The sequence below is a fragment of the Rhinolophus ferrumequinum genome, chromosome 23 (genome assembly GCF_004115265.2).
Source record: "Rhinolophus ferrumequinum isolate MPI-CBG mRhiFer1 chromosome 23, mRhiFer1_v1.p, whole genome shotgun sequence".
Lineage (NCBI taxonomy): Eukaryota > Metazoa > Chordata > Mammalia > Chiroptera > Rhinolophidae > Rhinolophus > Rhinolophus ferrumequinum.
The window spans coordinates 10,438,205-10,452,210 of NC_046306.1; the positions used below are offsets into that span (position 1 = coordinate 10,438,205).

General features: G+C 51.9%; 1 protein-coding gene across 1 annotated transcript in view; it reads left to right on the forward strand.

Annotated features, from left to right (window-relative positions):
* The window catches only part of PREX1 (phosphatidylinositol-3,4,5-trisphosphate dependent Rac exchange factor 1), a 178,016-nt gene that overhangs the window by 138,905 nt on the left and 25,105 nt on the right, over window positions 1–14,006 (forward strand). Inside the window, exons 15-21 of the mRNA XM_033094653.1 lie at window positions 1,411–1,483; window positions 6,166–6,308; window positions 7,959–8,051; window positions 8,995–9,143; window positions 10,817–10,902; window positions 12,658–12,794; window positions 13,479–13,599. Of these exons, the coding sequence (XP_032950544.1) occupies window positions 1,411–1,483; window positions 6,166–6,308; window positions 7,959–8,051; window positions 8,995–9,143; window positions 10,817–10,902; window positions 12,658–12,794; window positions 13,479–13,599 (802 nt within the window). The remainder of the gene's footprint in view (window positions 1–1,410; window positions 1,484–6,165; window positions 6,309–7,958; window positions 8,052–8,994; window positions 9,144–10,816; window positions 10,903–12,657; window positions 12,795–13,478; window positions 13,600–14,006) is intronic.

A 14,006-nucleotide genomic window follows, 5' to 3' on the forward strand; every position in this document is an offset into this window, starting at 1 on the left:
CAGGGAATGAAAAAACGAGACGACGATACATTGGAAGTCTATGGAGCACCCACAGAGCCAGGGGGAGACCAGGAGCCAGGCCTTAGAAAGCACTGGCGTCAGGAAACTCCCATCTGCTCGGGAGCGGGAGCTGAGGGGCACCTGCTCTCATACTCAACACCAGCTCGTCCCTGTCCTTGGGTTCCTCACTCAGGGTCATGTGCGTGGGGCAAGGGGCATCTCATTGGCCTCACATGGATCCTGGCCTGGATGGGGCACTGTCCCACCAAGACGGCATTCCACATGGCAGAATTGACCCCAGAGGCGGGCCCAGCACACTGGCCAAGCCTGTGCATTCTTCAGTTTGGGGTTGGGTGTCACTTTCTTGGGGACACCCTGAGATGAGTCAGAGCCCCTTATTTAAATTGTACCAGTTAAAAGTGTTTTCAGTTGCAGGGACAGAAAACCCAACTAGACAGTGGCCTAAGCAGATAATCGTGCCACGTAACAGTCATGCCACATATCGAGAACTGTCCATCTTCTACTCTGTCATTCTCAGCAGTGTCTGCCACCTTGATCACGAGATAACCCCACACCCCCACGAACTACTCTCTCTCATGCTACTTTCTCCTTTTATCAGGGAGGAAGGGGTTTTCTAGAATCCCCTGGTAGATTTCCCCAGAAGTTTCATTGGCTCGAGCTAGGTCAGTTAGGAACTGAACTTGATTTTAATCAGAGATCCAACTACAGAGTCTAAAAGAAATCAGGGGTTTGTTTTTCTGTAGTATGAGAGAATCCCAGAGGTTGGTGGTCCAGAGCTCCTAGGGTGGCCTCATGATCTTTTGGGACCATACTTTTTCTGCTCTGCCGTCCTTAGCATGTTTCTGTCCTCTAGGTCACGTTATGACCTAGAATGACTGCAGGAGCCCTGGCCATCACATCTTTGCTCCAGGCAGGAGAAAAGAAGGGAAGGGCCAGGGACAAAGCAGGTAGTTCCCTACCAGTGATTTCTGCTTTATCTCATTGGCTACCTCTAGCTACAAGGGAGGCTGGGCCTATGGTTTTTCGGATAGATGCATTGCCATCTACAGCAGTGAGGGTTGCAGTACTAGCAGAATCGGGTAAGGGTTGTTGCTAGGCAACCAACAGTGTCTGCCACTTAAAAATCTCCATTTGTCCTTTGTGACATTTATCACACAATTCACAATTTATTTATTGCAAATACAATAAAATACAATATTCGTGTTTGGGGTTTATTAATAACAAACAGAAACATGTTTGGGGATTGGGAAGGTTCTGCAGTAACCAAAACACAAATCCTTGCCCTTGTGGAGCCTCCATGCTAGGAGTGGTGGTGAGCTTTTCACCAGCCTCACCCAGCCCCCTCGGTGCCAGTCCACCTAACGCCCTCTCCTTCTTGTTCCATTTCAGGGTGATTGCCAGACGCGGGAGGAGGCAGTGGCGCTTGGCGTGGGCCTGTGTAACAACGGCTTCATGCACCACGGTAATCCACCCCTTCCCCTAGCCTCCCGGGGGTCTGTTCTGGAACAGAAGAGCTGGCAGGGACTCTGGTTCCTGGTGCATTTCACAGGGAGGGGATACTGAGGCCCTGAGAGAGCAGATGGTGGGCTGGAGGCCGCCCGACGCCCATGGGTGAACCCAGGTTAGATGTGGAGTCTGCCAGCCTGTAGACCATGGGATTTGGGGCAGCTCACGAATTATTCTTTTCCCGTCCCCTGTTCCACACTGATTGTGAATCATTTCCGGTGTCAAGTGGGGACCAAGATGGCTGGTAAAGCTTACATGGAAAAAGACTGGATTTGAGATCAAATCCATGGGCTTTCTATGCTCTTCCTCCTGGATGGGACATGGCCTCCCAGGGTGGGCAGCAAGGCCCACGCCTGACCCAGAGGCTTTGATGGGGAGGAGAGGAGGGAAATGTGGGAACAGAGGAAGGCAGGGCCCTTTCCAGGATGTGCATGCCCCTATTTCTGGCCTCAGCACTCAGGTGAGTCTCTTCCCACAGTGGGGTGCACCTGAGAGGGTGGAGAGGTGGATGGTGGTCCTGAGATGATCGTGCGGCAGGAAGCTGGGGAGAAGGAGGGAGAAAATGGTCCCACTGATACCACTTGAAATTAAACCAGAAGTTCGTACTCTGTGTGCCTGGACTCTTTCTACGCACTCTCCATGTGTTAATTAGTTTAATCCTTGTAAAGATCCTTTGATGTTGGTATTAATATCATCCCCATTTATAACGAGTAGATAGAAGCCCAGACAGTTAAGAAACTTGCTCAAGGTCACATGGCAAGTAGCAGCTGGGATTTGAACCCAGGCAGGCTGGCTTCCCAGGCCACACACAGCCACTGAGCTCCGGGGCCTTCCCTCACTGGCCCTGAGGGAGCCCCAAGTCTCCTACCCTTCCATCCCTTTAACCCCATCAAGGATCCTTTCTCCTATGCATGGAACACTCCTCAGGGACTTGTCAGCGGCCTGGCCCTCATCTGGGGTGCCCTTCCCTCTCTACCTGCATCAACCCCTCACTTAGTGTTTCTGCTCAGTTCATGCCTCCCCAAAGACGCCTCCCTGACCACCTCAGCTGAAATAGCTCCTCTTCTTCATCACTCTCTTTTTAGTAGCTCAGACGTGCTTTTCTTCAAGGAGCAGTCCCCTCCCCCTTAGGCTGATTCCACGCTTCCCTGCTGTCTTTGTTCCTGAGCTGAGTGGGTACCGTCTTGCGTGCAGGCACCGTGCTCAGCTCTGGGGACAGAGCAGTGAACAAGACAGATAAAAGTCCCCCCTCAGGAGCTCACGGCCTTGTGTGTGCCTGTGTGTGCGTGCATGTGTGTGCATACGTGGTGTGTGTGTGTGTGTGTGTGTGTGTGTGTGTGTGTGTGAAACAACAATGAAGGAAGTACATCTTCTGGAATATTACGAGCACGTGAGGAGAACTTTGGCTGGTTCTCTGCTGAGATGGGAGTCCCAGGAAGGTTCCGAGCAGAGGAGGATGTGCCCTCTGGCTGCCTGTGGAGAATGTCTGTGACGGTGAAGGCGGACGTAGGAAGGCCAGTGAGGAGGTGACTGCCATTGCCCAGGGGAGGGACGATGTGGCTTGGGCTCAGGTGGTGGCCGAAGAGCGATGAGACTCTGCAGGGTCTTCCGGCCATTCCTCCTGCCAGCGTCTGCTTGGTGCTCTAACTCAGAGGTCAGCAAACTCTCTCTGCAAAGGGCCAGGCAGTCAATATTGTAGGCTTTTCAGGCCACATTCTCTCTGTCACAGCTCAGCTCTGCCATTGCAGCAGCAAAGAAGCTACAGGCAATACATAAACAAATGGGCATGGCTGTGTGCCAATAAAACTTTATTTAGAAAAACAGGTTGTGGGCCATAGTTTCCCACTCCTGGTCTAGCTGCTGGATTTGTTGTCCCGTCAGCAGGGTGAGAGGTAAGCCAGTCGCACGAAAGGTCATCAGGTCTGTCCCCTGCCTTGTAGCCAGCAGGCCTGGTTCTAGACCTAACCCAGTTGACCCCCCATAAGCCCACGCCTCTGGGTGGGCCTCAGTTTCACCATCTTCCTGCTGGAGGTCTTGCTCAGCATGCCCGGAGCTCCGGGGCTAGGCTTCCTTCCCCAGCTGCCCAGCTGAGATGGGCAGGTCAGGCCCAGCCAGGGAAACCTCGGTCATTCCCGTCCATTGGCCCCATCTCACCAAAGTCCCTCATTCCCACAAGCCGCCCTGTCCCCCGTGGGGCCCTCTGACAGCTTCGTCCCTTCCGCCAATCAGCTTGGCAGAACCTCTCATTTGTGGATGAGCGTAATTAGGGGTCCACCCCAGCTGCTATTCCGGGAAGGCTGCTGGCTGAGGACATTCGCGGGGGGTGAGTCCCAGGCAGTACCAATGCTCTCCAGGCCCTTCAGGGAGAGAAATTGCAGGGCGCGGCCCCTGCTCCCCTATCCCCTGCCACAAACTCAAAAATAGGCTAAAATAGGAAAGTCCTAGGGTTGTGGCTGCTACAAAATGCATGTTAGGGTGCAGAATGGAGGGTGGGGTGGGGCCTACGTGGTACCTTCCCACGCATCTGACCTGGAGCTTGCAGGCCCTGGGGTGTCCTCGGAGGGATCTGAGAGGCTGGTGGTCCAGCCCTCTGACTTGAGGCACACACAGGGAAACTGAGGCTTGACATTTAATCCTCGCAAGCACCCTGGGAAGTTGGTGCCATTATTATCCCTATAGAAGAGGAAACCCAGACTCCGAGAGGATCCAAGGGCATGACGTTGGGGAGGGGCTGAGCAGAGACTTGAATGCCCATCTCACAAAGCCTGGCCTGTGGCCTCGACTGAAAGATGCGAGTGGTGGGACCTCACCTGGCTGAGCTCCTGGACTCGGATTCCAACTGTTTCTCCAAACATTCCCTAAGCAGAGACACAATATCATGCTTCTTCCCGCTTTTAGCCTCATGTTTACAGTGGAGGTAAAGCCAGCCGGCCCCCTGGGGCTTGGCTCCCCAGCTCTAGGGAAAGCAGCAATTTGTGTGTCTGGTCTCTCAAGAAGCAAGAGAGATGGCCTGAGACAGACGCTTGCAAACAGCTAGGTGTCCTGGGAAAGGAAGGAGAAAGAAAGGAACGTCACCTGCTGTTTGTCTTTAGTAACCAAATCTGCAGACAGCCTTTGTCTTCAGGGATGGTGGGAACATCGTGAAGCTAAGGCAACTGGTTTTCCTTCTCTCCGGGGCCCACTGACTTCAGACAGCTGCTGTTACAGACCTGAGCCTTGATTTCCCCCCTTATGTAATTTGTCCCTGCCTCCATCTAACAGACCAGGCTGGGCAGCATGGTGAAAAGGAGGAGGCTTCCCACTCTGTGACCATGGGTAGTTAATTTAGCTTCTCTGGGCCTTAGTCTTCCTATCTGTCAAAGGGGTGCAACAAATCCTTGTCTGAGGAATAAAAATGAACCTAAGCCAGTATCCACAGTATGCCTGGCACTAGTAGGTGCTCAGTTAAATTGTAATCCACAGGGACCAGATCACATACTGGTTGTTATTGGTTAGTTTTATTCATTTCCCTGGCTTATTGTAGCACAGAGGTCAGAAAACTGTTTCTGTACAGACCCGGATTGTAAATATATTAGGCTTTGTGCACCATACAGTCTCTTGCAATGATTCAACTCTGTCATTGTGGCACAAAAGCAGCCCCAGACAATACGTAAATAAATGGGTAGGCTATGTTCCCATAAGACTTTATTTATAAAAAGAGGTAGTGGGCTGGAGTTTGCCCACAGGGCCTGAGTTAGCCAATCCCTGGTCTACAGGGTCTCCTTGTGGCCTCTTTCTGATTATTAGTGAGGTTGAGGTCCTTTTCACAGACTTGCTGCCCATTTGGGTTTCCTCATCTGTTTCCTCATCTGTGTTCCTCATTGTCCATTCACTTCCTTTGCCCATTTACCTGTGCATTTCCCAGCTTTCTCTGGTTGATTTGTTGGAGTTTCTTGTATATTCAAGATATCTATTCCTTGTTGGTTTTAGACATTACAGTTCTTTTTGAATCTGCCGTCTGCTATGGCCTTGTTATTGAATGGAAGTCTTTAAGTTTATTATAGGACAAGACCCCTTTTGGGGGGTCCTTGTACATGAGCTCGTTTTCTAGGACAAAGATACTCTGCATTTTGTTTGGTGAGCTTTAGTTTTCTTGTTCACCGTTAGGTCTCTAATCCGTCAGGAGTTCATTGTTGTATATGGTTTGAGGTAGGGATTCAGTTTTATTCTTTTTTCCACCGAGTGGGTCAGTTTTCCCTGCACCATCTGTGGAATACACCACGTGATCGTTCATCATCCATCATACACTAACTTCCCAGAAATGTACAACCCTCTTGTGTGATTTTAGTTCTCTGCCACTGCGTGTTTCTGTTTCTGCTGTGGTTCCACACTGTTTTTGTTACTATGGCTTTGCAGCATGCCTATATGGCTGGTGGGGCAAGTGCAGAGTTTTTTCAAGAGAAGTCAGAAAGCCAGACTTTTATGTGAACTATCCTAATATGTTAGTGTTGGCACATGATTCCAGTTAATAAAACACTGTGCCCGCCAAACCAAACTTGTCCAGGGGCTGGTTCCTGCCCATGCCCGCCAGTTGGCAGCTGTTGCTAAAACCTTCCCCTGTGAGCTTGACCATGTGCTTGTGTGTCTGTGGGTTTGCAGTGCTGGAGAAGAGCGAGTTCAAGGATGAGTCCCAGTACTTCCGCTTCCACGCAGACGAGGAGATGGAGGGAACCAGCAGCAAGAACAAACAGCTTCGCAACGACTTTAAGCTGGTGGAGAACATTCTGGCCAAGCGCCTGCTGGTAGGAGCCGAGCTGAGCTGCTGCATCTTTCTTCCCAGACCCACCTGTAGGTCTGGGAGCTGGGTGACCTTCAGATATGCTAGAGAAGTTGGCCTCGGCTCGGAGCCCCCAAGAGTATGGGGGGTTCTAGGTGATGGCTGACATCACTGCCAAGATAACTGGTCACTTCGTTGGCCAAGACTTTCCTCTTCACCAAAGAGATTGGGCTTTCTGGGCTGCCTTTCTTTTCCTTTCTATCTCCCCTGGTCCATCCCATGTCCCAGCCTGACGTGTAGAAACGATGGTGTCCTGAGATGACTCATCCTATAGACCAAAGCCTTAGGTCTTCTGGGCTGGCACCCTGTCCGTGTTCAGTTGCTATAAATATCCTTGCAGTTAAGGTAGAACATTTACCAGCCTGTTCAGATATCCTACCAGCCTAGCCCACCAAATCCTATTCCTCTGCTTACTGTTGACCAGCAGTCTCTATCTTAATGCCTGGCTCCCCATGGACAATCAGGCGAGAGGCTCTGAGAGGGTAGGTCTCTTGCCAGAGCCAGAGTTGGGCCAAAGTCTGAATAATATGAAGACAGCTCTATTAACTGCTCTCCTTTGGTACTTAGGGGGGCTGCTGTTCTTCCCATTTCTCCCACTAGAAAGCCCACCAGTGTCCCCATCACACTGAGTCTCTTACGGTCTGCAAGACTCTTCCTGCCTCTCCAGCTTCATCTCCTGTGTTCTCCCCTTCCTCCCTCCACCCCAGCCATTCTGACGTGCTTTCTTATTCTCCAGTGCCTTGGGGCCTGACTCAGGGCCTTTGAACAACTCAGGGCCTGTGTTGGCTCCCTCTGTCTGGAGCACTTTCTCCACTCTTTCTAAAGTTCTGTTTCTCACGTCGTTCAAGTCTCGGCTCAGATCTCACCTCCTCTGCCTCCCCCACACCATGTTCTGTCCCTTTAAGTGCTTCATTTTAATTCAAACTTCATACACGCCCTGTGTCACATTCTACATTTCTTTGTCATCTGTCTCTCCCCCACTAGATAGCTACGTAGGGGCAGGAATCGTCTGTCTCGTTCAATACTATTTCCAGCGCCCACAAAAGTACCTGGCCCACATAATAGACAGCAGCTCAGAAAATGTTTGTTGAATGAATAAATGCACTTCCCTATATCCCCACCATGCAACGAACCCCCAAACCTCCCAACCTGCCTGCCGTCCTACAGTGGGGAGAGACTACTGCTCCCTAAACTCCCTTCCTGTCCCCAAGTTCTTGGTGGCTGGACACCTTTGGATCTTTGATTCATGAAGCCAGGAATTTTTTATTGAGCACCTACAGTGTGCCAGCAGGAGGAGAGATGGGGATGCAGGACTGAGAAGACTGTCCTCTGGCCGGGAGGAGAACGGGGAGACAGGCAGTGAAAAGTAAACTAGGTGTTCAGCATCAGGCTGTGTCCTCACTTGACAAGTAGGTTTTGAGCACCTACTGTATACTGGGCACTGTTTGTATTTTATTCTGTCCTGCCCCCTCCCCACACCCGGACCCCACGCAGATCTGGGGCATGAGGAGCCGGCAGGATCACAGTCCCATGGGGGCCCAGGTGGGACTGGCTGCAGCCTTTCCTTCCCCCCTCCACACTGCCTCACCGGGTCTCTCCTGTGTTGGGCCCACAGATCCTGCCCCAGGAGGAAGACTACGGCTTTGACATCGAGGAGAAGAACAAGGCCATAGTAGTGAAGTCGGTCCAGAGGGGCTCGCTGGCCGAGGTGAGGCCTCTGGGAGGGGCCACCCTGGCAGAGGCTGTGTGTGGGTAGGAGAGTGGGGCATCTCTCTCCACATTCCTCAAGGTTGGTCAGCTCAGCAAATCCTGGAATGTTCCTCCTCGCTAATTACCCATGTGGGGCTCCCTTGACTACCTTCTCTGAGCTGGCTGGGACAGAGCCCCTCTGCTCAGTGCTGCCCCCCAAGTGCATAGACTACCAGCTCCCTCTGCTGGCGTTGTAGGGAAGTGCAGGAAAACAGCAGGTTTCTGAATCAGCTGTGATAATGGAAAAAAGTAATCTTTAGTGACCTGAATAAGACAAGTGTGTTGCTCTGTCATGGACACAAGGTCTGGAGGAGGAAGGAGAGCGAGTCTGTGGCAGGCCAAGGATTCAGCCCCAGATCCTCTCAGCTGCTTTAAGGGGTGTAGAGGTGGGTGGGAGAGAGGCACCTGCCACCTTGTCCTATGCTCACGCTTGCCTCCCAGTAGCAGTTAGGTATGCTTTGGGCTGTAGGTAGCCAGGCACTCGCCTCACCGTGGCTGGAGCCGTGGGCTTCATTTTTCTAATGACATAAATGGTTAGAAGTCTGGGTTCAGGTTCAACATCTCCAGCTTACCTGGCTAAGCCCTCGTGGTTCCAAGGTGGGTGCCCCACTTCGATGCCTCGTGTCCTTGAATGGCAGGGCAGGATGCAGGGGCCAGGCCATGGCAGCTTCTCCTCAACGAAAACCGTCTTTCTCATTAGTGCCTCTAGCAGGCTTTCCCTGATAGCTCATTGACTGCTTACCACAGAGGGGCCCCATGGTTGCCTTGGCGAGGGCGTCCGTCTGGTCATACTTGGTCCTGGCACCAGCTCTGTGCTGCCTGAACGCATTCAAGACTCCTTAGTGAGAGGAAAGGAGGCTAGTAACCTCCTTTCCTTTCGTGTGCTTGTCTCCTCTGCCAAGATGGCTGGCCTGCAGGTGGGGAGGAAGATCTACTCCATCAACGAAGACCTGGTGTTCCTGCGGCCTTTCGCAGAAGTCGAGTCCATCCTCAACCAGTCTTTCTGCTCCCGCCGCCCACTGCGCCTCCTGGTGGCCACCAAGGCCAAAGAGTGAGTGTCCACAAGGCAGGGTGTCTGGCCAGCCTTCCCCTCGGGTTGAGGAGTTGCCTGATTGTTAGGGGTGCTGGTGGGGGGCAGGGGTGGGGCAAGCTGTCTTGGTCCCCCTGAGTGGGGCTCATTCTGCAGGCACACGACACAAGGCTGCTATCTTTAGTCATTCAACAGATGTTTATTGAGCACCCACCGTGTGCCAAATGGCGTTTCAGGCTCCAGGGATCCTGCCATATCTGGATGGATACATTTCTACCCTTCATAGGTCTCAGTCTGCTTGGAGAGTAGAGCAAGAGACAGACACTAAAACAAATAAAATAGAGAAGTAAGAGACATACTGAACCAGATGGCAGTAAGCCTGGACCAGTATATAAAGCTGGGAAAGGAGACGGGCTGTACGGATGGTAGTGTTCAGGGAGATGCCACTGAGAACTGAGACGAAGGCTGGGACTTCTGGAGCAGGAGGTTCCAGGCAGAGAACACGGCAGTGCAAAGGCCCCGGGGTAGAACCGTGGCTGGTGTGTTTGGGGAACAGTGAGGAAGCTGATGGAGCTGGAGCAGAGTGGGTGAGAGGGAAGGCTGTGTGCTGAGCTCAGCCAGACAATGGAGGACAGGCCCTGTAGGGCCTAGTGCCGACGGTAAGTGCTGTGGAGCTACTGGAAGTGTCTGAGCAGAGGGGAGGCATGATCTGACGGAGGCTTTGGCAGAATCCCTCTGGCTGCAGGTGGAGACTAGATTGTGGGAAGGCGCAAAGGTGGCAGCAGGGGCGTGGTGAGGAGGTTCTGGAACAGCCTGCAGAGGGGTGGTGAGAAGTGGTTGGATACCAGACATAGGTACAGGGAGAACCGTTTGCTATTTTTAAAATTGTGCATTTGGTTTCCACTTCTCCTTTCTATTTAAGGCAAATGCTCCCGGTTTTCTGTTGACAGGAGTGATGGAAAGTTTTAAATATGATTATTTCAGTAAAAAGGCAAGCTAGCTTAGGGAAAATGATTGATTGGTTGGTATGTGGAAGTGGCAGGAATCACGAAGGCAGAACGTGCCTGCTTAAAGTTCTGGGAACACCTGGGGTTTGAGAACAGGCTCCCAAGACGGCCTTTTCTGGCAGGTGGGGATGGGAGGGACGATCCTGAGGGCCAGTGTGGGGGACACACCCTCAATGGAGAAGCAGGGGGCGTCATTGAAGCCCCTGGTTTATCGATACCCACTGACCCTGGGCTGCTCTGGTGTTCCACCCCCAGAATGGCCAAGACCTGGGCTTTCAAACTGTGTTCTCCAGGGGACAGGTGTGGGCGTTTTTCTAGAGTAGGCACCGAGATGTGCGGGGTCACTTCTCACCCTTCCATCTGTGATTGTTGAATGAAATATTTACTGGCTGAGGTGCTGCTCTGGCCACCAAAAGGCCTCCTCTCACCAGGAAAGGGATGGAGAATTTCTGTGCATGGACTGAGGTGCCAAGGCAGACGGGGAGTTCTGATTAACCAGAGATCCTGGTGGCGTGGGCTTTGGTTAAGTGGGATTTCTCTGTATATTTGGGAGCTGGAAAGTCTGGCACTGCTACTATTTTGGGCTGGATTTCCCAAAAGTCCGGGAGGCAGGGGCTCCCCAGGGTGGCCCCCTGGGCTATTGGGAGTGCTGCTGCTTTTCCTTATGGCTGCTTCTGCCTCGTGCAGGGTCATCAAAGTCCCCGACCATCCAGAGGCTCTGTGCTTCCAAATCCGTGGAGCTGCTCCGCCTTATGTCTACGCTGTGGGGAGAGGTGAGTGGGAGCCTAACAGACAGAGAGTGGAGCTTTGGAAACTGGGTCTGTGTGTGTTAGGAGTTTAGAGCCGCCCAAACCATTACCCCAGGACTGTGCTTGCACCGTTAACACTTACTTTCTTTGCCTGAAGCCGTAACTTGCAAATGCAAACGCCTGTGGGGTCGGGTGGTTCAAAGGAGAAACTGAGAGGAACACAATAGGGGGTGGTGAGGACTATGGCCAGGTGCAAACAATCCATGCTCCCTCTACAAAGGGCAGTTTGTCTTCAGCCCAAGCTCATTACCAGGCAGGAAGGTGGGCCTTCTCTTCCTGATTTGATTTTTTAAAAGACGAACTAGAAATGGGAATTTTGGCCACAGTTCTATGGCCAGTCCAGCCCTTGGGCCAGCAGTTGGAGACCCCTGCTTTCTGTGCCGCCTCTTGCATGCTACTGAACGGGTTACTCTGTCTCAGAGACGAAACCGAACAGGTCTGAGATACTGGGCCCCCAATCCTTTTTGCGTCTAAGGGCCCCACTTCTCAAGTTTAAACGTTAATTGTCCACTTTTGGGGTCATACTTTTCATGTGTATTAAGAAAATGCATGTCATGACAGAAAGGTAGTGGCAATGGGTTCATATTTTCAAGTGGGCTTTTATTTTAACCTTAAAGCAGTGTCTTTCAGCTGGGGGCACTTTCACCTTCCAGAGGACATCTGGCAGTGTCTGGAGACATCTTTGGTTGTTACAACTGGGGGGGGGGGGTGCTACTGGCATCTCATGGGTAGGGAGCAGGGATGTTGCTAAACAGCCTACAATGCACAGGAGGACAGCCTCACGTGACAAAGAGTTATCCAGCCCCAAATATGAGTAGTGCTGAGGTTAGAAACCCTGCCTTAGAGCATCTGTAGAGAAGAATAGGTGTTTCTAGGTGAGCCAGGTAAAAGTAGTAAAACAGCTCATATTTCTTGAACATTTACTAAGAACCAGACCTGGGGCAAAATGCTTTAACTCACTGAATCTCTCAAGTGCCCTATGACTAGATATTATTAGTATCCTCATTTTACCGGTGAGGAAACCAGAGGCACAGAGAGGTTAAGAAACTTGCTGAAGGTCACACAGATGGTTAGTGGCAGAGCCAGAGTTTGAACCCAAGCCCCTGGGGTCCAGGCCTGCACTTGTCACCATCACACTGAACAGGTCTTATATTCTCCCATGTACAGAAAAAGCTTGGCATTCATCTTCATATTAACCACACAAAACCCTGGGGTCCAAGACTTATAGTTTGGGAATCATGGTATAGCTGAGAAAATAAGCAGTTGGAGTCCAGTAATCCTGAGTTTGAATCCTGGCTTCTCTTAGCTGCATGACCTCGAGAGAGTCACCTTGTCTCTCTGATCCTCTGTTTTCCTGTCTGCAAAATGGGGCTGATCCTGGTCCCAGGATCACAGGTTGTTGTAGGACTCTAAAGAAGAGAAAGCTCTAGAGTAAAATATACCTGGGTTCAAGTCTAGCCTTCCTTGCTGTGTGACCTTGAACTAGCTGCTACTTCTCTGAGCCTCAGGTTCTTCTGCAAAATGGAATGCCAGTCCCTGCTTGGCCCACTGGAGTGGGTTGGAGAGTGGCTCCAGGGTGGGAGGGACTGAAGTGAAGAGTTTGGGTGTGTTTGGGGTGTTGAGTTGGGGAAAGGGTTAATTAGATGCTTGTTCTTGCCTGTCGCTGCCCCAGGCCCTTTTTGCCTGACCTTTGGCTTCAAACACTCCCCTCCCTCTTAGGCTCAGAGGCTGCGGCTGCAGGGCTCTGTGCCGGCCAGTGTATCCTGAAGGTCAGCGGCAGCAATGTGATGAATGACGGCGCCCCAGAAGTCCTGGAGCACTTTCAGGCATTCCGGAACCGCCGAGAAGAAGCCCTGGTGAGCTGCCTAGCAACCAAGGGGATCAGGGAAACCCTGCTCAATGGAGTGAAGGGCTAAGGGCCACCCTCCTTTCTCTGTGGAGAAGCCTGAAGACACCACAGTGTTTGAGTGGGGTGGGGCTGCCTTCCTGGCGGGACTAAACTTAAACCCTATGCCATTTCTGCCTCCCTGAACAGGTGGAGCTGGGCTGTGATACCTCATGGCCTCAGTGTTCACAGCTGTGAAATGGGTATGATAAGGCCCTCTTTTCTTACACACAGGCATATTGGGCAAATAGTCATATTGATGATAAAAATTGATGCTGTACTTAGGATGGGGGTTGGGGTTCTGTGGAGGGTGATACTTGTTTATTCAGTAAGTGTTTATTGAACACCTACTATGTGCCTGACACATTTTAGTCCCTGGGGCCACGGGAGAGATACGTTTTCTGCTCCCAGCGATCTTACATTTTCAATGGCGTTTCCCGCCCTCCCTCCTCCCCTCTCCTTGCTTTCTGTGGGACTGAGAGATACCTCAGGAAGGTTCCAGAGTGATGTCTTAGAGGCCTCTCCAAAGGTGGTGTCACTGACAGGCTACAAACCTGAGATTTGGAGTCAGACAACAGTTTGCACCTTGGCCCCATCCCTTCCTCCCTGGGCTCCCCATGTCGTGGCCGCTTCTCTTACTCTGCTCCCCTCACAGGGTCTGTACCAGTGGATCTACCACACCCACGAGGATGCCCAGGAGGCGCGAGCCAGCCAGGAGGCCCCCGGCGAGGACCCCAGTGGTGAGGGGGCCCGGGCGGAAGACCAGCCTGACTCAGGTAATGGGACAGGTGGGCATGGTGACAGAGACTCCAGAGGGCACTGGGACCTCTTCTGTGTCTACACGCCTCCCTGGGCCCATGCAGTCTATCTTGATGCCGTTAGTTCTGTATTAGTTTCTGATTGCTGATGTAACAAAGCACCACAAACCCGGTGGCTTAAAACAACACACATTTATTATCTTACAGTTCTGGAGGCCAGAAGTCCAAAATGAGGCTCACTGGGCTAGAATCAAGGTGTCAGCAGGGCTGCATTCCTTTCTGGGGCTCTAGGGGAGAACCCATTTACTTGCCTGTTTCAGCATCTAGAAGGTGCCTGCATTCCTTGGCTTGTGGCCCCCTTTCTCCATCTGCAGAGCCAGCAATGTCAGCCTAAGTCTTTCTCATCCTGTCATCTCTCTAATTCT